Consider the following 22,905-nt stretch of genomic DNA (forward strand, 5'->3'; position numbering starts at 1 on the left):
ATCCCTCCCAGCATCAGAGTCTTTTCCAATGAGTCAACTCTTTGCATCAGGTGGCCAAAGTACTGGAGTTTCGGCTTCAGCATCAGTCCTTCCAATGAACACCCATGACTGATCTCCTTTAGGATGGACTGGTTGGATCTCCTTGCAGTCCAAGGTCTCTCAAGAGTCTTCTCCAACACCACAGTTCAAAAGCATCAATTCTTCAGCACTCAGCTTTCTTCACAGTCCAACTCCCACATCCATACAAGACCACAGGAAAAACCATAGCCTTGACTAGATGGACCTTTGTTGGCAAAGTAATGTCTCTGCTTTTCAAGATGCTCTCTAGGTTGGTCATAACTTTCCTTCCAAGGAGTAAGTGTCTTTTAATTTCATGGCTAGAGTCATCATCTGCAGTGATTTTGGAGCCCCCCCCCACCCCGAAAAAAGTCTGACACTGCTTCCACTGTTTCCTCATCTATTTCCCATGAAGTGATGGCACCAGATGCCATGATCTTTGTTTTCTGAATGTTGAGCTTTAAGCCAACTTCTTCATTCTCCTCTTTCACCTTCATCAAGAGGCTCTTTAGTTCTTCTTCACTTTCTGCCATAAAGGTGGTGTCATCTGCATATCTGAGGTTATTGATATTTCTCCCGGCAATCTTAATTCCAGCTTGGGCTTCTTCTGGCCCAGTGTTTCTCATGATGTACTCTGAATATAAGTTAAATAAGCAGGGTGACAATATATAGCCTTGATGTACTCCTTTTCCCATTTGGAACCAGTCTGTTGTTCCATGTCCAATTCTAACTGTTGCTTCCTGACCTGCATATAAGTTTCTCAAGAGGCAGGTCAGGTGGTCTGTATTCCCATTTCTTTCAGAATTTTCCACAGTTTATTGTGATCCACACAGTCAAAGGCTTGGGCATAGTCAATAAAGCAGAAATAGATGTTTTTCTGGAACTCTCTTGCTTGTTCCATGATCCAGCGGATGTTGGCAATTTAATCTCTGGTTCCTCTGCCTTTTCTAAATCCAGCTTGAACATCTGGAAGTTCACGGTTCACATACTGCTGAAGCCTGGCTTGGAGAATTTTGAGCATTACTTTACTAGCATGTGAGATAAGTGCAACTGTGCGGTAGTTTGAGCATTCTTTGGCATTGCCTTTCTTTGGGATTGGAATGAAAACTGACCTTTTCCAGTTCCGTGGCCACTGCTGAGTTTTCCAAATTTGCTGGCATATTGAGTGCAGCACTTTCATAGCATCATCTTTCAGGATTTGAAATAGCTCAACTGGAATTCCATCACCTCCACTAGCTTTGTTCGTAGTGATGCTTTCTAAGGCCCACTTGACTTCGCATTCCAGGATGTCTGACTCTAAGTGAGTGATCACACCATCGTGATTATCTTGGTCATGAAGATCTTTTTTGTACAGTTCTTCTGTGTATTCTTGCCACCTCTTCTTAATATCTTCTGCTTCTGTTAGGTCCATCCCATTTCTGTCCTTTATCGAGCCCATCTTTGCATGAAATGTTCCCTTGGTATCTGTAATTTTCTTTAAGAGATCTCTACTCTTTCCCATTCTATTGTTCCTGACAGTACTTAATTCACTAATTACTTGAGGATTATATAACTCATGCAAAGCACATACCACAGTGCCTAATATACATCAGGCAGTCAATAGTTTTAATTTCTCTTAGATCAAAAGGTTTTGTAATTGCTTCCAGGTTTCTACTGTAAAGCTTTCCCTTGGCTATTCCTAGAAAGAATCATAGCCCCAACACATTTATCACAGTATTACTTAACAATGAAACAATGGAAACAATCTAAGCTTTCAACAAGAAGAGAGGGGTTAAGAGAACTGCGGTCTATCTATGTAACAAAAGTAATACGCAGCTACTAATACTGATATAAATAAGTAACCTATGATGCCTCAGATAGTAAAATATGCATGATGGTAAAATAGCAGGAAAGTACTGTAATTACAATCATGCCAAAAAATGTATGTATAAGAGGAATATTTAGCAATTTTAGGTCATGTTCCCCATTTCTATACTTTCTAGACTTCTTACACTGTTAAAAAACTTTAAAATATATATCAAAAAATCAATGCAAATACTGTGTTGTGATTAAACATAATCATTTAAGTTTTACATAACTTACATAGTCCTCTGAATTTTAGGAATCAAGGTACATTAAAATTTCTATATCTTATATCAACAATTCCATTGGACGTATATACCAACAGACATGCATAATTGTATTTATAGCTACATTCTTTCTTACATCAAAAAACTGGAGACTACCTAAAATGAATCAGAACAATGGATGAAGTATATTAAAATGATAATAGAATACTTTGCAGCAGTGAAAATGAACAAACTAGTTGAGCCCATGAATTTGAATGAATCTGAAAAAAGAGCTGCAGAAGAGAAAGCCACAGAGAGAATGTACACAGCATAATTCCATTTTTATAAAGTCCAAACAAAGCACTAAACATTGTAAGGTTAGATACCTATAAAAGTATTAAAACTAAATTTTCCATTCATCTCTGCATTTATCTCTGTATAAACATCTGCAAGGAAACTTACTACAGTTTAAGCAAATTAATTTAAAAACACCTTTCCAAACATAAACACTAGGAATATTAAAAGCTGATTTGTTATATTAGGTAATATGTCTGTTCAAACATAGATACAACCATCTATCTGTTAAGAGTGGATTTGAAAGTAAGAAAATTATGTTCTTTTTCAGTTTTTGGAGGGTAGTGGGTGTATGTTTCGGGGGTAAGGAGGGCATGTTACACTTTTGAGTCTTTGCTCATGGGATGAGGAAAATGATCTGTCAAACGAATCTGTCCTAAAAATACAGATAATATTTTACCACAAATATCAGATGAAATTATATTTGAAAGGTAAAATAATTTTCTGATGGTGGCCTATTTCAAATGGCTATGTGATGGTCAAAAAATAATTCTGCAAGTTACAGCTGGGATTAGCTAAGTAATTATTAGGTACCAGGCGTTGGCTAACTGCTTTATGTGCACAACCTCAGTTTATCCTGGTTACAATCCCAAGATTATCACACCTGCTATACAAACAAAGACACTGAGGCTTAGAAATCACACTGGACTAAGCAGTAGAGCCAAAATTTGACGTTAGATGTTCTTACTCCAGAGCTCTAAACTACCTCCTAATAAGAACAAACACCGCAGGTAACATTTGAAAAAAATATATATAATGACTCTACTGACATCTAACCCAAACAAAATTCGCCCATTTTTAAGTGTATAGTTTAATTTTTTTTTTTTAGTATATTCAGAGTTGTATAACCATCACAACAATCACTTTTAGAATATTTTCATATTTCAGAAAGAAACCCTGAATGCATTAGCAGTCCCTTCCATTTCCTTCCCCCATCCCATTCCTGGCTCCAGGCAACCACTGACATATTCTCTAGGTGGACCTATTCTGTCATTTATATGACTTTTCGTGTAAGTGAAATAATACAGTATATGGCCTTTTGTTTCTGGCTTGTTTCATATAGCATATTTTTAAGGTTCATCCATGTAGACTGTTGGAGAAGGCAATGGCACCCCACTCCAGTACGCTTGCCTGGAAAATCCCATGGATGGAGGGGCCTGGTAGGCTGCAGTCCATGGGGTCTAGAAGAGTCAGACACGACTAAGCAACTTCACTTTCACTTTTCACTTTCCTGCACTGGAGAAGGAAATGGCAACCCACTCCAGTGTTCTTGCCTGGAGAATCCCAGGGACGGGGGAGCCTGGTGGACTGCTATCTATGGGGTCACACAGTGAGACACGACTGAAGCAACTTAGCAGCAGCAGTAGCAGCATGTAGACTGTATCAATACTTCATTCTTTCTACTGCCAAGTAGTATTTCATTATATGTATATGCCACATTTTACTCATCTCATCATCAGCGGATAGACAGTATGCTTTCCACTTCTGACTATTGTGAATAATGCTATTATAAACATTTGTGTACCAGTTTTGTGTGGACAGTGTTCATTTCTTTCTGGTACACATGTGAAAGTGAATTGCTGGGTTGTACAGTAACTCCATCTTAAATCTTTTGAAGAAACTGCCAGACTTTCTCCCCAAGCAACTATACCATTTTATATTTCCACCACAATGTCCTTGCCAATAGATCTTATTATCTGTCTTTTTGATGACAGCCTTACTAGTGAGTGTAAAGTACTAGCTCATTGTGGCTTTGATTTGCAATTCCCTATGGTTAATGATGTTGAGCATCAGTGTATGTGCTTGCTGGCTATTTATATATTTTCTCTGCTGCTGCTGCTACTAAGTCGCTTCAGTCGTGTCCGACTCTGTGCGACCCCAGAGATGGCAGCCCACCAGACTCCCCCATCCCTGGGATTCTCTAGGCAAGATTACTGAAGTGGGTTATCATTTCCTTCTCCAATGCATGAAAGTGAAAAGTCAAAGTGAAGTCGCTCGTGTCCGACTCTTAGTGACCCCATGGACTGCAGCCTACCAGGCTCCTCCGTCCATGGGATTTTCCAGGCAAGAGTACTGGAGTGGGGTGCCATTGCCTTCTCCAATATATTTTCTCTGAATAATGTCTATTCAGAGTCTTTGCCCATTTTTAATCAGGTTGTGTGTCTTTTTACTGCTCAGTTCTTTATATTTTGTATACAAATCTATTACCTGATAGACAATATTCAAAATCTTCTCTCACTCTGTGGGTTATTTCACTTTCCTGTTGGTGTTCTTTGCAGCACAAAACTTTGCCTTTTATCTACTTTTTTCTTTTGTTGCTTGTACTTTTGGTGTCGTATCTAAGATTTTGCCTAATCCAAAAGCAAGATGTTTTATGCCTCTGTCTTCTTCTAAGAGCTTTCTAGTTTTAGCACTTATACCCATTTTTTACACATTTTGAGTTAATTTTGTATTTGGTGTGAGGCAGAGGTCAAATTTCATTACTTTACATGTGGATATTCAGCTGTCTCAGCACCATTTATTGATAAAACTATTCTTTCCCCCATTAAACTGTCTTAGCATCACAGCTAACATTTTTAAAATAATTTCAAACTGAAAACAAAAAACTATTTAGAAAACAATCAAGAGAATCATCCTCATACCACCCACAACCCTCCTACACACAAAAAACAACTGAGGGAAGTTATTTTCAGTTCTGTGAAAGACACTGCATAAGGACCCCAATTACTGGGGGCCTTATGATCAATTACAATTAAATAACAACTTAAAAAAAAACATGAACGGGTATCAGTATATTTCAAAAGGTAGAAAAAAGTGACAGATGAAAAGTTAAAAAGAAAAGGATGCCAAAAAAAAGGCGGGGGGGAGCAGGGGGATGCTCAGAGAGAAATCTATAGCTTTAAATGATTATAGTAGAAAAACAAATTTTAGAATCAATAATCTAAGCTTCTACCTAAATAAGCTTGGAAGTACAAATTAAATCCAAAGCAAGCATAAGGAAGGAAAAGGTATACATAACAGCAGAAATCAATGAAAATGAAAATGAAATCAGAGAAAACCAATGAAACCAAAGTTGTTTCTTTGAAAAGATCAATAAACTGATAAATCATTAGCTGGACTGGTCAGCAAAACAAGAAAGGCAGAAACTGCCAATATCAGAAATGACAGAACTATAGACCTTACAGACATTAAAAAGACAGTAAGACAGTATTATAAACAACTTCATGCCAATAAGACTACTAACTTAGATGAAATGGACAGATTTCTTACAGGCAAAACTAACAAAGCTTATTCAAGAAAGGGATTAACCTTAAGAGCACTTCATTAAAAAAAATTAAACTCACAGTTAAAAACTGTCCTATAAAGAAAACTCCAAGAACAGATGGCTTCACTGGTGAATTCTACCATTTAAGAAAAAAATAATATCAAAGCTATAACACTTCCCAGCTCTATTTTCTGAAGCCAGAATTACCCTGATTAAACAGTCATTACAAGAAAACAAGAAAACGAGATGGTTAGATGGCATTACCAACTCGATGGACTTGAGTTTAAGCAAGCTCCATGAGCTGGTGATGGATAGGGAAGCCCGGCGTGCTGCAGTCCATGGGGTTGCAAAGAGTTGGACACAACTGAGCAACTGAACTGAACTGATAAGAAAACCACATACCAGTATGCCTCATGAATATGCTCACAAAAACACTCAACAAAATACTAGCTGTTGGAATCCAGAATGTGATGTTGGTTCAACATTCAAAAATAAATCAATGTAATTCACACTATCACCAAACTAAAGAGAAAAGCCTTAAAATGTTATTTCAATAGATGTAGGGAAAGAGGATCTGATAATATTCAACATCCATTCACAATACTATGAACTCATTAATGAACTGATAAAGGGCATTTCTGAAAAACCTACAGGTTTGAATGCTTTCCCCCTTAGACCAGGAACAAGGCAAGAATATCTACTCTCAACCCAAAATACAGTAATCCAGACTGTGGTATTGGTGGAAGGAGAAACATACAGATCAACAAAATAGAAAAGAGATCCTAGAAATAGACTCACATGAATAAGGTCAACTGATTGCTTTAAAAGTAACTTTACTGATTATATAATTCACCTTTTGCAAGTGTCTAATTCATGGTCAATTGATTTTTCAAGTGTCTAATTCATGGTCGATTGATGTTTGAATACAAGTATCCAATAATTCAGTGTATAAAGTATACCTTTTCCAACAAATGGTGCTGGAGCAACTACTGGATATGTACACACACACACACACACACACAAAATGAACCTCATCTCATACCGTACAACATATTTAAAAAATCAATTCAAAATGGATCATATACCTACATATAAATTAAAACTGTAAAACTTCCATAAGAAAATACAGAAGAAAATTTCTGTGACTTTGGATTAGGCAAAGATTTTTGGATAGGACACAAAAAGTATAAATCACAAAAGACTATTAAATTGGTTATCAAAATTATAAACCTTTGATATTCAAAAGATAATGCTGAAAGAATGAAAAGACAGGTTATAAACTGGGAGAAAATATATCCAAAATACTTATCTGATAAATGATATGTGCCCAGAATATCTAAAGAACTCTCAAAATTCAATTAAAAAAAATTTAAACCAATTTTAAAATGGGCCAAAAAATAACAAGATGCAAATAAGCACAGGCTCCCCTGGTGGCTCAGACGGTAAAGAATTCACCTGCAATGTGGAAGACCTGGGTTTGGAAGATCCCCTGAAGGACGGCATGGCAACCTACTCCAGTATTCTTGCCTGGAGAATAATCCCCATGGGGTTGCAGAGTCGAACATGACGGTCGACTAAGCACAGCACAGTACAAATAAGTACACAAAAAGATGCTCAGTATCAGTTATTAGAGAAATGCATTTTAAAACCATTATGAGAGAATAATATAAATTTATTAGAATAGTTTTAAAAATAAACACCGATACTACCAAGTGCTAAAGAATACAAAATGATCCAGTCACTTTGGAAAATGATCTGGAACTTTCTTATAAAGATGAGCATATACTTACCACATGACTCAGCAATCCCACTCCTAGGTATTTAGTATTTACCAAAGAAAACTGAAAACATCCGTTCACACAAAGACCTGTACACAAATGTTTTCAGTGGCTTTCTTCACAGAAGCCCAAAACTAAAACCAAACTAAATGTCCTTCAACTGGTCATAGGATTTTTAAAATGTGATATATACACACAATGGAATACTACTTGGCAATAAAAAAATAAACAAAAATGAATAACCTATTAATACATGCAACCAGACAGATGAATCTCAAGCATTACATTAAAAATTGAAATTAACAAAAATTTTTGGTAAAGAGGCAAGATGATAAATATTCTAGGTTTTGCAGACCATATAGTCTTTGTCACAACTATTCAACTCTGCCAGTGCACTGTGAAAGCAGTCCTATATAAGCATAAGAGTGGCTGTGTTTTAATAAACTTTATATACAATAGGCAGTGAGTCTGAAATAGCCCACAGGCAGTAGTCTGCCAACCCCCATGTTCAATCAAAAAGCCAGATACAAAAGATTAAACTATATGGCCCTATTTGTATGGTGATATGAAAAAGGAAAACAAATAGGGACAGAAATCAAATCAGTGGCTGTCGGGGCCTAGGGACAGAGGTAAGGGATTAATTAGAAGGGCACAAGGCAACTTTTTGGAATGGTAGAAATATTCTCTATCTTACGTGTAGTAGTGATTACATGACTGCATATGTTTGTCAAAATTCATATGCCCATGTACCTAAAAAGGATGAATTTTATTATATGCAAATTATGTTTCAATTATCTTGTCAAAGAAAGGAAGGGAGGGAGGGAGAAAAGAAGCAAGCCAACTGGCCATTTTCTGGTCCCTGATTCAATAAATCAAAAGAAAAAAAAAAAAACACTTTTTTTTAAACAATCAAAAATCAAGGGAATTTAAATACTGCCTGGTGATATTTTTAAAGACTATTGTTCATATCTTTTAGATGTGATAATGGTATTAAGGTTAAAAAAACAGTTCTTACTTTTAGAAATACATACTGAAGTCTTACAGATGAAATTATGTCTGAGATTTATTCTGAAACAGTCCATTTGAGAGGGGATGGATAAAAATGTACTGATAATTACTGAACCTGGGTGGTAGGTAAATAGGGGTTCATTACATTATTCTTGCTACCTTTATATGTGTGAACATTTCTACAACAGCCAAATTGGGTTTTGTTTTTTAACAAGGAATAAAAAGTACATGAGAAAGAAAAAACATAAAATAGAGATTATGCACTTGGTCTAAAGAGGTCAGGTAGGTAAAAAAGTGAGAAAGCCAGACTGATAAAAGTCAGAAGCCAAAAGCATTCACATTAAATCTTTGAAAAAACATATGGTGTCTAAACATACACACTAGCAATCTCTCTCTTAACACCTTAAAACTCTGAAGATAACAGTTACACACTTGCACATATCTTTATAAACAATACATATACAATGTGAAAAGAAGTTATATATAAAGCGAATTATTTCCTAGACTCCAGAAAATACTGAGGTATATAGTAATCACAGTCCAACACAACAACAGCAAAAAAATGCTGCATTATCTGATTCTGGGATGGACACTAGCACTGTAAATAAACTGGCCTCTAATTCCACAATTTAAATGAGAAAATAGGAAAAAGAAAGTGATAGGAGATTTTTAGTAATATTATAGCAGAAAACAGTTGACCCTATCAGGATAATTCATTCTAACTAGGCAGACTGATAAAGAAGAATATATACCCTAACACTGGAAATCATTTTAGAAGAATATTATCTGAACTTTCTTAAAACCTTATAATAGCTTGAGTGGAGATATTATCCAAGAATAAAATCAGAAAGCAACTATACCCATGGTTTTCTTCATAATATTGTAGAATACGCCACCCTGCTGGAACATGTGAGGAAGACCTTTTGCATAAGACCATACATCTTCTCCTGTAAAATAAAAAGATACAGTATTAGCAGAAAACCAGAGAGTTCAACCCAGGTTTGCTTTAATATGGATGAGCCTCAAACAGAGATTGTAAGGCAGATATTCTAAATGAGCAATGCAGTCTAGTATAATATATCATCTAGGGAGCAATGTGAAATGAGGGACTATGGCTCCTCTAAATGCGACAGCCATTGCCAAGTGCTGTCACAGAAGAATATAGGTCCAATGGTTCAAGAACAAATGGCATTTTAAGAGAAGCCAGAAATCCAAATTTCTAATGTCAATTCTCCCAGTTTTTAAACACAGGAACTAATTCAAAAATGACTTTAAAACTGCATGAGTCAATACTGGGCATATTAAACAAAATATACATGAAGACTCAATCCAGTTTAAAGTAAATCAGTACGCAACTATGGACTAGAACAACAGAAAAGGTTATAGAAAGATATTTATGTTTTAAAGTAGAATATAAAAAATATATTCTATATTTATGTTAAAACTAATAAAAGCAGATGGAAAGGGCTAGGGAGTAAAGCAAATAGGTAGACTGAAGATAAGTAATTAATGTATTTTGTTGTTCCAAAGTTGACTTTTTAAAACAGACATTTGGTGGGGGGGGGGGGGAATGATGAGATTTAGATTAAGTATCAGAAGCCCACAAAATAGCCACAAGTAAACCACCATTTCACAGAAACATATTTTTCAAGAACACCCTTTGAAGTGCCTATTATCAATAAGAAGTTTCAAATAAAAAGTTAAGAATGATAACCACTATCCCGGAAGTTAACAAAGAATGGAAGGAACATAAAAGTTATTTTGGTTTGTGGAATATGGTTTTTGTGTGTGTGTGTGGTTTCATTATTTTCTAATCTGATAAAGTATATGTAGTACTGCTTTTATACTCAAGACTTTTTAAAGTTGATTTTTACTAGAAGATGATATTGTTGGATCTGAGCTTTGAATGGAGGTTATGATGATGTGAGTTAAGCATTCTGTACCTACAATCTCTCAGAGCTCTAACCCCTTCCCACATTCATAAAAAGGAATATGAAAATCTGCATGGGAGTTGGTGAAAATATAAAGTTTAAAAGTATACAACAAAGCCTAAAATATATAAAAAGCCTCAGCACTTAGCATTTCCGTTAATTAGAACATTTGCTTACACATAAACACTTCATTCACTAATGATACAGTGCAACCAGAATATGGCAATATTTAAGGGTGAACACAGAAGTTTAATTTAAAATTTTGAATATTAATAAGAACCACCAAATATAGAAGATTAACAACTCTGTCAGAAGTTCTGACTGCTGAATTTATCGTTGAACTTTACTTGGATTATTTCTCTGGTGGTAACCTTTCATTTAGTTATTATCAATGTTATCTTAAAGGTACTTAGTATTTTATAAAATACTCTAGGATATCGTCAAATATTCTAGAATATCAAAGCATATCAAAAATTTTATGGTAGCACTTAATTATTTGGTCCGAATCTAGAAATGAAGTGAAGCTGCTCAGTCGTGTCCTACTCTTTGCAACCCCATGGACTGTAGCCTACAAGGCTCCTCTATCCAAGGAATTTTTCAAGCAAGAGTACTGGTGTGGGTTGCCATTTCCTTCTCCAGGGGATCTTCCCGACCCAGGGTCGGAATCTAAACATGTGCCAAAATAATAAACTGCTCAGAACTGACCACCCAAATACTAGTAAGAAAAATGTGTCTTAGTACTACTTTATAAACCTGATGATTCCTTACTTAAGCAGGCAAAACTCTAAAAAGAAAGAATTCTACTTAAGTGCTTATCAACCCTGTGTTTTCATCATCTCCCTAAGGATTGTTTTTAGACATTATTTTCCTAATCTGCCTTCCTAATGACATCTGAATACTACAGACACACTGTTTATCTGGTTATGTATTATGTGTATATCCTACACTTGTTTCATTAAACAGAGTAAGATTTATTTTACCCTCCCCCAAGAACCAAGTTTCACCCCCTTCAGACTATATGGCCCCAGTAAGTATGCATACGCTATTGCTTTAAGGAAAGGATAGATACCATCTAAATTCCTCCCAGATGGCTCAAGTGGTAAAGAATCTCACTGAAATGCAAGAGCCTCAGGAGCTGCTGGTTCAATCCCTGCGTCAGGAAGATCCCCTGGAGGAGGAAACAGCAACCTGCTCCAGTATTCTTGCCTGGAAAATTCCACTGACAGAGAAGCCTGGCGGGCTACAGTCCATGGGAGCACAACAGTCGGACACAACTTAGCGACTAAACAACCACCACTCAGCTCTGAGCAGGTACCTCACATGGCTTCGTTTTCTCCTCACAACTGAGCCCTATTTCACAGAAGAGACAAGCTCAGAGAGTGTAAATCATTCTCCCAAGATCAAATAGCCATTAAGTGGCAAAGCCTGGGTTTGAATCCTGGGTACATTCTACAGCTTATACTCTTTCCACAGTTACTAAACCGTTGCTGCTGCTAAGTCACGTCAGTCGTGTCCGACTCTGTGCAGCTCCATAGACGGCAGCCCATTAGGCTCCTCCGTCCCTGGGATTCTCCAGGCAAGAACACTGGAGTGCGTTGCCATTTCCTTCTCCAATGCATGAAAGTGAAAAGTGAAAGTGAACTCACTCAGTCGGGTCCGACTCCTAGCAACCCCATGGACTGCAGCCTACTAGGCTCCTCGGTCCATGGGATTTGCCAGGCAAGAGTACTGGAGTGGGATGCCATTGCCTTCTCCGGACTAAACCGATACTAAAGGTCAATCATGTTAGAACAAATTTGGCATAACCATCAACACACTCTCTTCTTATAGAAACCTACAGCATCAACGACTGATTGGAAGAAAAAAAAAGGCAAATTATTGCCTTTGGTGTTAATATATACACTTCCACTGAAGTCATGTTTGTTGTAAAAGAACCAAGGAAAGGGACTAGAGATCAGAAAGCAGGAACTGTGACACAGCGTAAGTCTCCCATCAGTCACGGACAGTTCCGCATCCCTTCTAGAACTACCCTGGTTTAGGCCTGTCTCCTGCCTGAAGGGCTGCCACTGCCTCATCCTTGGTTTTCACTTTAATCTTCTTCTCCCCAAGTCCCTCCTCCACACAGCCTTAAGAGTTAAACCTTTAATGGTTCCCCCATACGATAAGGCAAAAGGTCTAGTCTCTTTTCATGGCATATAAGTCAGCCTAAGATTCCTTGTCCTCACTCTCGCCTCACATCTCTCATTAAATCTTGATTTACACAAAGCAAACCACCAAAGTGCTCCATTTCCCCAAAGGCCAATAATAGCTATGCATTCTTTAAAACTCAACTTAGGTGTCACTTCCTCTAGGATTCTTCAGTGGTGGGTAGGGAAGTTCCTTCCTTGCTGCTCCTGAACACCACAGCCCTGGTCACAAGGCAGGCTGAACTAACTTTTCTGTTTCCCTTTCTATATCAGAAGCTTTTCAGAGTCAGGAAAAGGTCAGTGGCCCATTCGACTTTCTACTTCCAAGGCCTGGCACAATGCTGCAGAGACAGGAGCACTTAGAATTCATGTAATGAATACATAGTATAAATGAGGCTTTTTCTTTTAATAATGCCTGAGAAGAGTCCATGAAAAAACTTAGCTTAAGCACTATAATGACAACTCTTCTATAATGCTATCTGGATAAAATGTTAACTAACGGTACTATCTGTATACTTCTTCATGAATTTAATAAAATTATAGCAAAAACAAAGGTAAAGACTTTTAGGTACAAACTTGGAGTTAAAAAATAAACAAATCACAGTAATGTAATGTATATCATGGTGACCATAGTTAATAATACTGTATTTGAAAACTGCTAAAAGAGTAATCTCTAAAAAAAAAAAAAAAAAGCGGGAGAGGGGGCATGAGTAGAATTACTTTCTACCATTTCACTGGAAAGCAAATTCTTAGAGAAGAGGACTAGTCTCATAAAGCATCTACCAAATGTTAATTCATATTCTTCTGATAGCCTCCACTTATTTTATTTTAATTCAGCTGCTTCTTCATAGTACAATAGTAAAATACTTACGTTGAACATACTGTGCATAACTGTACAAAAAAAGACTATAACACAACCATAGAAAACCTCTGTTCATACCCTGTCTTCCTCAAATCCTTCCTAATAATCTTAATTCTCCCACCTGACAGTAGTTATTATATATGGCAGTGACAGTATGGATGATTTTCCCTTTGGTTGTCTAATTTTCTTCCTCTTTAAAAAGAAATAAAAATTTTAAAGAATGTTAAAATAAATAATTTTTTAAATGATTTTTTTCTAGATTTTAGAAAAAAAATCAGTTAATCACTAACAATAAAATAATGAAGCTAAAAGTGAGTTTAAAAGGTTATCATTCCAATTTTCTAACTTTAGATATTTAAAAAGGCAATTTGAAGTTTCTACTTGGCAATTTATAAAGCAAGTAAGATTTTAAAATCTAACATATATGTGAAATAGTTATTAAAATAAGAAAAACAAAATCAATTTTGAAATACTATTTACAGTCCCCCCTCCCCAAATATCTAAATTAATTCTGAACTCGAATACCTATTACCATAAAACAAACTGACCAAAATGTACATTTAAACTAGGAACTTGGGGCTGTTTCTACTAGAAAAAATTCTAAAGGTATTCATTAGCTGAAAAAGTTGTTGCCATCTCTCTACCCTTCCTGCAGATTCTGCCATCTAAAATTGTCTCTACCTTGGTGGCTCAGAGGTTAAAGTGTCTGCCTCCAATGCGGGAGACCCGGGTTCAATCCCTGGGTCAGGAAGATCCCCTGGAGAAGGAAATGGCAACCCACTCCAGTATTCTTGCCTGGAGAATCCCATGGATTGAGGAGCCTGGGGGCTGTAGTCCATGGGGTCACAAAGAGTTGGACACGACTGAGTGACTTTACTTACTGAAAGAAAAGTGGAAGTGAAGTTGCTCAGTCCTGTCCCACTCTTTGCAGCCCCATGGACTATAGCCAACCAGGCTCCGCCATCCATGGGATTTTCCAGGCAAGAATACTGGAGGGGGTTACCATTTCCTTCTCTAGAGGATCTTCCCGACCCAGGGATCGAACCTGGGTCTCTCGCATAAGCAGATGCTTTACCGCCCACCATCTACCTTACCAACTGTCAAAACCATTTCTAAGAAAGGCATGCTTGTTTCTCTCCTTGTATTCAGTCCCTTATGCATGTCTCAGTGTAATCATCAGCATTAAAAGATATATTTATCACACACATACATGCACACAAACCTAACTGTGTGGAAACGTGTGCACAAACATACAGAGTCTGAGTCTCTGGGGAGTAAGAGAACTATTGTATTCTACTCCCTACATAAATGAGTTCTTTGAATTTTTAAAAGTAATATTATCTTATAATTGAAAAAATATGAAGAAAAAAAAATAGAATCATGTTTAACTTAATCTTCAAATTAATTATAAAAATCACCATTTATAATATACATATTTACCTTAAGATACATCTATATGCATTCCTTTTATTCAATTTTATAACTGTTCCCCCATTAGAAATATGCTGTTTATAAATCAATTAGAAAAGTTATCTGATAGTATGTTAAGAATAATAGATGCATTAAGTAATATCTAGATTTGAAAGTGTCCTTCACCCAATATTTGAAGAAAAAATTCAAGAAGCAATAATGATATTCAGACTCCAAGTCATCTTAAAAATAAGTGCCTGAATACCAGATGCGATTCTGAAAATACCCAAGGCAGCTACCACATCAAGAAGTACTATGAAATTATGAAAAACTGTGTTAAAAAAAAAGAAGCTGTGTAATTTAAACTTGTATATTAAAAACTCATGCCATTCTTTCAGGAAGATAGAAAGTAGTTTCTCAACTCCTGAAAGGATGCTAATCTTCGCAGTAAAGTGGAGTACATATAACAAGTAGCTTAATTCCATCAAAGCAACTCTGACAACGTATGTATAAAACTCCCATAAAACTGACCAACTGTTTTTCACAAATCTGTCTTTATCTCTTGAAAAAGAAAATTAATGAAAAGTTTTGTGGAATATAATACTAAAAAAAAGAAATTAGCCTAGTATTTACAGTGGATAATGTACTGTCTATCATATCTACCACAAAAAGCTGGCCTGTAAGAAAATTTAATTACATATTTTGAAAAGCCAGCGTTAGAGTCACTCACATATTGTATAAATAATGAAGAGAACAGTGTAAAAAACTGTTTAATAACATCCAAGTGGTCTGGATAAAGAAGATTAAAATCTGTGAAATATTACAGGTAAGAACACTGTTATTCCTTTTTTAACTAACGTTAATCATTAGATTCAAAGTGACAAGTTCCATGAACTGAGCAAAAGACTGATGCACTCACTTACTGTTTTTATACAAATAATAGATATAAATTCTATTTAATAAATATCCTACTTAAAAAAACAATAGAGAAACCCCATGTCTCTGGCTATCAAGAAGTCAGCCTATTTAATGAGGATACACAATCATTATACACACATATATACATAGATATCTTATATCTTTATAGCTTTTATCAACAGGTCTCCAGCTTCCTTTTTCTCTATATATAAAAATTATAAATCAAAGCTATAAAAGTATGGGAAGTCCTCAGTTGAGACCCTACAGGTAAATTTACGGAAGGCAAGGATCATGTGTGATTTATCTTTGTATCTACAGCACAGTCTCTAGCTCATAGCAAACATTTTGCTGAAAGAATCGGCATTCATTCATTCAACAAGCATGTACTTAGCACCTAGTAAGTGTGAGGGCCAGTACTAGGTGATAAGGTAGTAAGTAAACCAACATATAAAATCAGGAAAACTTGTAACAGGTGCTATGAGGGAGATGAACAGGGTGCCATAACAGAGGGAACCTACTTGGAGTGGCTTAGCAAAGGTCTCTGAAACCCTTACCCCTGGGTAAGGTGGTCAGGAGGAAACCTCTTGTAACAAAGTGGTATCAAACCCTAAGCTAAATGAGAAGGAGCCAGCTATTTGAACAGCAGAAAGCTTGATGAGCTATTTGCTAAACTAACACACAGTAATTCACAATTTCTGCACTTTGAAATTTACAATTTTCTTAGTAAACCCTGTCATTTCCCATTTTCCAGCCCTCTCCAATCTAAACATCAAGAGTTGCCAGCACTCATTCACATAAGGTTGTGTGTACTTACTTAGCTATCCCCATACTGAGATTTTTTACAAACATAACACTTTTAAGAAAATCTTCCCAGGAATTCCCTGGCAGTAATGTGGTTAGGACTCCATGCTTCCACTGCCGAGGGCATAAATTCAATCCCTGGTTGGGGAACTAAGATTCCACAAGCCCCACAGCATGGCCAAATAAAGAGAGTATCTTCTACATAATTCAAATAGAGTTATGAGAGAATTAGAGGTAGAAAACTAATCCTTACAGAGGGACTAATATACGGGCCAGGCACTGTTTTTGTATTTTAAAGCAGAAAGTCAAGTAATACCACCATGAAATTAGCAAAGCATTACGCTTAAATTCTGTGTCAGGAGTAGAAATGGGAGAGTTAATGAAATGTGTGGGTTTTTAAGGGCAGCAACATAAATGCCAGAGGTGGAAAGAGAAGAGATCATTAACAAGAAGACATCATCTTAGTAAATTCCTCGCAGTCCACAGTCCAGTACTCAGACACTAAGGTCCAGAAACCTCAAGTCAAACTCAAAAAGTGACTAACTGTAAACAAGAATTATATTTTACTGATTTTCATTATGAAATAGTAATATATTATTATGCTGGCCAGAATTTTAGACTACTGATCATAATCTCACCGGTGCCACTGCATTTTTAATCTCCATGGAGAACACAACCTCCAAATGAATATAAGCCTCACCTCACTGTCACCTCCACATCAATACTTACAATCAGAAGTTAAATGAGTGATTAGACTAGAAGTTGATGACTATGGAATCGGTAAAGGGATACAGATTTTTCAGCCAGGCCACGGTGAGGACTGATCAAACAGTCCTGTCCCTCAAAAGAGATTACCTTTCAGTTACCAGAATTTTCATGAGCCCCAGTTGACACATCTTTCTCCTTTGTACAGCACTGTATAAACAGTGCCAAATTCTGCTTTTCAACTGTTTTTCAATGTTCAATGCTGACCATCCATTCCATTTCTGCTGACATAGCCTTTCTTTAGCTATGTTAATGTCATCTATTTAATTCAATCAAAAAAACTTCCAAAGTGCCTACTACCTGCCGGGCACTATACAAGGTGCTGAGTATCCAAGGCTGGATATGAGCCACATCCTCTTCTATTGAGAAAGACCTCTCTTCCTGACCAATCTATGACCTGGAGATTACTGGTTTTTTAAAAACGTGCCTTCAGCATACATCTAAGTTTACCCATTCTGTGCTGGTATTATTTAATTTACAGAGTTCTGGGAGTACATAACTGTTACCTAAGTATCAACTACAAGAGGTAATCCTGCCTATAGGAAGCAACTGAAGGCCTGAGCAGTTAAGCAGCTTGCCTAAAACCACTAAGTTAATAAGTACTGAAGCCAGAATTCAAATTGTAGGACTTTGTGACTCCAGAAATCAGTCTTTTCCTTTACTCCACACAGTCTCCAAGAAACTAAAAACTCTTAAAAGACAGAAAAACGTAAAGTGCCCCTAGTAAGTACATTTCTTGACATATCCCCCAATTCAATAATTACGTCTGATAAAATAAAGTCAGCAATATTAAGCTATAAACTGGCATAGATAGATCCCCTATTAATAGATTCCCTATTAACTAGGCCCCCAAACTTAAGCCAGAAATAAATTATCTTCATTTTGGAAGGTCAAGGCCCAATTCACTGATATTTAGTACTCAGAAAAGACAAAAAAAAACCCAGATCACTTTTTTACTTGAAAGATATCATCTCAGCAAAAATAAGGCCCCTCTAATATGTAATATATTTCAGTTTTACTTCTACTTTAAGCCTCAATAAAACATACTAACAGTAATTTAAAAACAGATTAGCCAATAAAAATAATGTAAAAAGTACACCATTGGATCATTTCCCAAATCATTTAAAGCTTTAAATCACCTATTTGGTTGACAATATATTTTTCTTTATGTTGAATTATTAAAAAGAAATGCTTCTTAAGGAATCCCATTAACATCTACCTCTGTTGATTATGTTTTTCATCAGTTATAATATAATAGTTCATTATAACTGATGGCAAAGAGTCACCGAGCAAATTACTTAAAACACAAATCCTGATGTACAAATAAGAAAAAGCTGATGGATTGGGAAAGGGAGAACAGGAAATGGATAAGAAATTATTAGGTGGGAGTGCAATGAGCATGTAACCCAGAAACTGCAATTCATCAAACAGGAAGTCCTGAAATCACATGACATACAGGAAAATGAAATTTAAAAATAAATGACAAGGGACAAGGTGTGCACACTCGAAAGAGCCAAAGGGGTAAAAAATGGAAAAGGCTGTAAATGGAGTTATTACACTACGATTTTTTAAAAATAACAAGCAATACATTATACTTAAATAATCTGGTGACAGTAAGGGACTACTTTCACTTTCTTAGTTATGTTTTCCCAGTATTTACTCAACAGAGAATCACACTAACATCTATCCACTGTCAAAAAACGAAACAAAAGAATTTTCTTCTAAAATATATAATGTTTTTACACTGACCAGATTTTTTTCCACAAAGACATGAGAAAAACTCAGTATATTACATTCACAGTTATGAAACACCATCTGAGTTAAGCTGATCTTACCCATTAACGTTGCTAAAAGACACAAGGAGTACATTTCTTTGTCAGCTTGCTCCTGAAGCTCCTTAGATGGCAGCCTGCCGGCGACAGCACTATCTTCTGGTTTCACAGTGTGGGCCGAGTGGGCAGCAGCAGACTGACCCCCTTCGGCTTTACTTTTCAGAATCTCGATTGTGATTCTGTCACCATGCTGTAAAGGAACTGGCTCCTTTTCCATTCCTGCCTGGGGTGGCATTAACTCTTTAGGAGGAAAGCCGTATCGAATACACTGTAAATATGGCGGAATGTTGAATTCTCTGGCTATGCTTTCCTGAAGTTCAAAAAAGGTTGTTGAAGACTTAAGTGTAACCATGGACTGCCGTCCGTCATTAGTTGTGATTCGGATCTTTTTCTCCTTAGAAGTGGTTGGCGAATAGGGAGCCTTGGTAGGGGTGGCAGGTGCAGAGGATGGGCCATCACGAACAGTACTGGGAGAAACAGTCCTGGGCTGCCCCTTCTGTTCTTGTTTTAACTTCTCTGTTTTCCGTTTCTGCATTACAGAAGCCTGTTCCGCAATATTCTGTTGAATAGTTCTTTCAGTTTTACTCATGTTTAACTCCTCCTTGTGCAAAGTTTTTGCTTTCTGTCCAGTAAGAATAATTTTAGTTGGGAGCGGGGACTCCGACTCTTGTCCTTGTACATCTCCAAATCTTTGGGCATGAGCACCATCTATATTTACAGGAGTATAATCATCAGGATTCTTTTTGGCAGTCTGATGCAATATAGTGTGGACAACTTTCTGAACTAAGATTTCACTCCCGAATTCACCTGGAAAGTGCTTGGTAACAAGTTTCATCGCAACGTCATACACATTGCTATTCAAAGATGCATCACTTTCATACTGGAACCAATACACTGTTTCTCGGACCACTCTTCCACCCCATTCCAAAGTAATAGGAAAAGCTTCTGGTAGATTGTCATACTCTTTCCCATCCCAAAAATGTTTGAATCCACAACCACATTTGCCACCAGTGGACCTGGAATTAGTTCTGTCCCCATCCAAATAAACAATAGACCCATCTCCTCTAACTCTTCGCACAGATGTGCCATGGCACCAATTACAAGCTGTAAGGTTACTCAAGCCGTAGTCTGGTACCAGGACATCTCTCACTGAATCATATGAGCAAACCAAATTGTTCAAGGGAAAGCTATAATTTTTGTCAGGCCTCAGCTGTCCATGAGTACTTTTTGCCAAGTTATACAGTTTCCCTCCCGGAGCCAACCACTCTGGAGGAACATGAAGTTCAGAAAGGGCACCACAGAGCAAACATTTGTGAAGGCGATTATCCATTACTGCTTTTTTAGCAGCTGCTGTGACTTCTTCAGGCTGAACTCCTATCACCCCGGTCCTCCTGTAGAAATACTGATGGACATCAGCCACCAAACTAGGATGGATACCGTGCTTGTCCATAAAGACTTCTTCCATAGCAGCAACAAGCCGAAGTAAGTATTTATCCTGCAAACTTCTGTCTCCTCCAATAACGCAACCACCATCCTCCTCAAGTTTGATGTACTTCTTAATGAGGTCCTGAGGCACACCCCATGCTTTAGGAAGCAAATTCATAGGCAGTTTAGGCAAAGCAGCCCCTTTTATGCCTACCAACGGGATATAATGGTTTCTACCAGAGCTACTCCAAGCGATACAGATTGGTTTGTTCAAATGACCATCTCTGCCGGTGCACTTCTCTGCAGGGATGAGCCCTGGCAGAAAGGTGGCTGAATAATCACCAGAGCTTCTCATGCCACTGAGCGAATCTAACAAAATAATAGGGCGATGAAGCACATTGGCGAGGCCAAATATGTGGATGTTCCGCAGACCCAAGGGAACCCCCTCAGGCGGTACAAACAGAGGGTCACACTCGTTGATAATGTCCTCCCACTCAGCAGCATCAATGAAGTCATGGAACAGCGCTTGATACCGGGCCAAGTGCTGCTGGAAGTGCTGTTTAAGATTCTCTCTCAAGGCATGCCAGAAGAGCTCCCGGCCCACTAGGGCCCGGGACACAGCATGCACCAGGCAGTGCCCGTCCCCGTCCACATGCACGGGAATGAGGCATTCCTGACTTTTATTGGCCCGCTTGATGTCCTCGAGGGTGTCATGCAAATACAGGAGGCTTCCGGAGCGGTCCTTGCCGTAGCCCACCGTGTTGACATGCTCCGGTTCGATGAGGAAGGCGCGGTCACCCAGCAAAGCGCAATCGAACAGCTCGCCCTGGTTCATGTCCCGGAGCAACTTAGCCCGGCCAGTCTGTTTGTCCATTCCGTAGCGAGCTAATATGGGCGACAGCAGTTTGCAGTGGTAGTTTGAAAGGCCCATCACCTTTACCAGTTCCGTGTTCTTCTTGGGTGCCCCCGTCACCCCGAGCAGCGCGTTCCGCAGCAGGTTGTGAAGCACTACGTCCGGGTCGGTCACCTCCTCCACCCCCAGCAGCTGTTGCTGCTCGTGCCGCTGTCCGCACTCGGTACACTCGATGCTGACGGAACCGGAGGCCGGGAAGAACAGACGCGCCTGGCACTTCGGATCCGGGCAGCTCCCGGAAAGGATTCTCCGGTCTCTCCGCTTTGAGAGCCCCCCCGGAGTCGCCGCCGCCGCCGCTGCCAGAGACGGCGGAGTCTGCGGAGCCTCTGGGGGAGGCGGCGGCGGCGGCAGCGGAGGCGGCGGCGGCGGCTGAGACATAGCTCTCGGCTCTCGAGTCTCGCTCCGCGTCCCAAGCGACCCTCAAAGGCTCATAGCCCAGACCCCCGCCGGCCCGACTCGGTCTCGTCCAGGCCCAGGGCGAATCACTTTCCTTTCCCTACCAGCTCCTCCTCCTCCTAAGCGAAGGCGGAAGCGCCGGACGTTGTTTCTCTTCTTACTTCTCCACTGCCGTAGCCGTTGCCCCGAACGTAACGGCCACCACCCTACCCCGCACTCACACTCACTCACTCTCGCTCTCTCTCCCTCAGACACACAGACATACACGCCCTCCCTGAGACTGCGCAGGCGCAGCTTTCACTCTGCCCTCTGGGAATTAGAGTCTTTCAGCCTTTCGCCTGGCCGTCAAGTACTAGGAGCTTGGGTCCACAAAGAACTACAAGTACCGTGAGGCAAAGCGGTTCGGTGCCCGGAGAGAGGAGGAAGAGGAAAGTAATAGGAATGGGGGCAGACAGGAAGAGACTCACTCACGTTGTCTTCCGGTAGTTGTAGTTCTAGCTCAATCTCTTTTGTCGTCGTCCCCATTCTAAGGCCCAAGCGAAATGAGTATGAGAGACCACATTTCCTAGGATGCCCTGCGGTGCGACCAAGCTCACTTCCCCCTTAGGCGGAGGGAAGGATGCAGGGAAGCTTGGTTAAAAACAGAGTTAAAGGGAATGGGTGTCGGAAGCAGAGGGTCTGAAGTTCACGACTGCTAGAAGGGGAGGGGAATGAAAGGCTCTCAGTGAAGAAGGTACAGTAAATATATGTCCAGCGACATGGCGGGCTGGGAAGCTGAGTGAAATGGTCTAATCAAGGCTGGAGGTCATGAGAGAAAAAGGCGGAGAATGGTGAATTGATTCTCGGAGTGTTACTTAATTTTTTTTCTGTCACACTCCTTTCTTCTTATTCCCGCCTCTATTACAAGCCGCTGAGGCTATTGAGTCCCCTTTACTGCCTTCCCTCCCCCGCCATTG

The 22,905-nt window shown here is 38.7% G+C and overlaps 1 protein-coding gene across 1 annotated transcript in view; it reads right to left on the reverse strand.

Moving 5' to 3' along the window:
• Nucleotides 1-22,174, reverse strand: part of VCPIP1 (valosin containing protein interacting protein 1) — a 29,242-nt gene extending 7,068 nt beyond the window's left edge. Inside the window, exons 1-2 of the mRNA XM_004011714.5 lie at nucleotides 19,219-22,174; nucleotides 9,371-9,457 (exon numbers count right to left, since the gene is read on the reverse strand). Of these exons, the coding sequence (XP_004011763.2) occupies nucleotides 9,371-9,457; nucleotides 19,219-21,931 (2,800 nt within the window). The 5' untranslated portion in view covers nucleotides 21,932-22,174. The remainder of the gene's footprint in view (nucleotides 1-9,370; nucleotides 9,458-19,218) is intronic.
• Between the last annotated feature and the right edge of the window lie 731 nt (nucleotides 22,175-22,905).

This window comes from Ovis aries, chromosome 9 (genome assembly GCF_016772045.2).
Source record: "Ovis aries strain OAR_USU_Benz2616 breed Rambouillet chromosome 9, ARS-UI_Ramb_v3.0, whole genome shotgun sequence".
NCBI classification, from domain to species: Eukaryota; Metazoa; Chordata; class Mammalia; order Artiodactyla; family Bovidae; genus Ovis; species Ovis aries.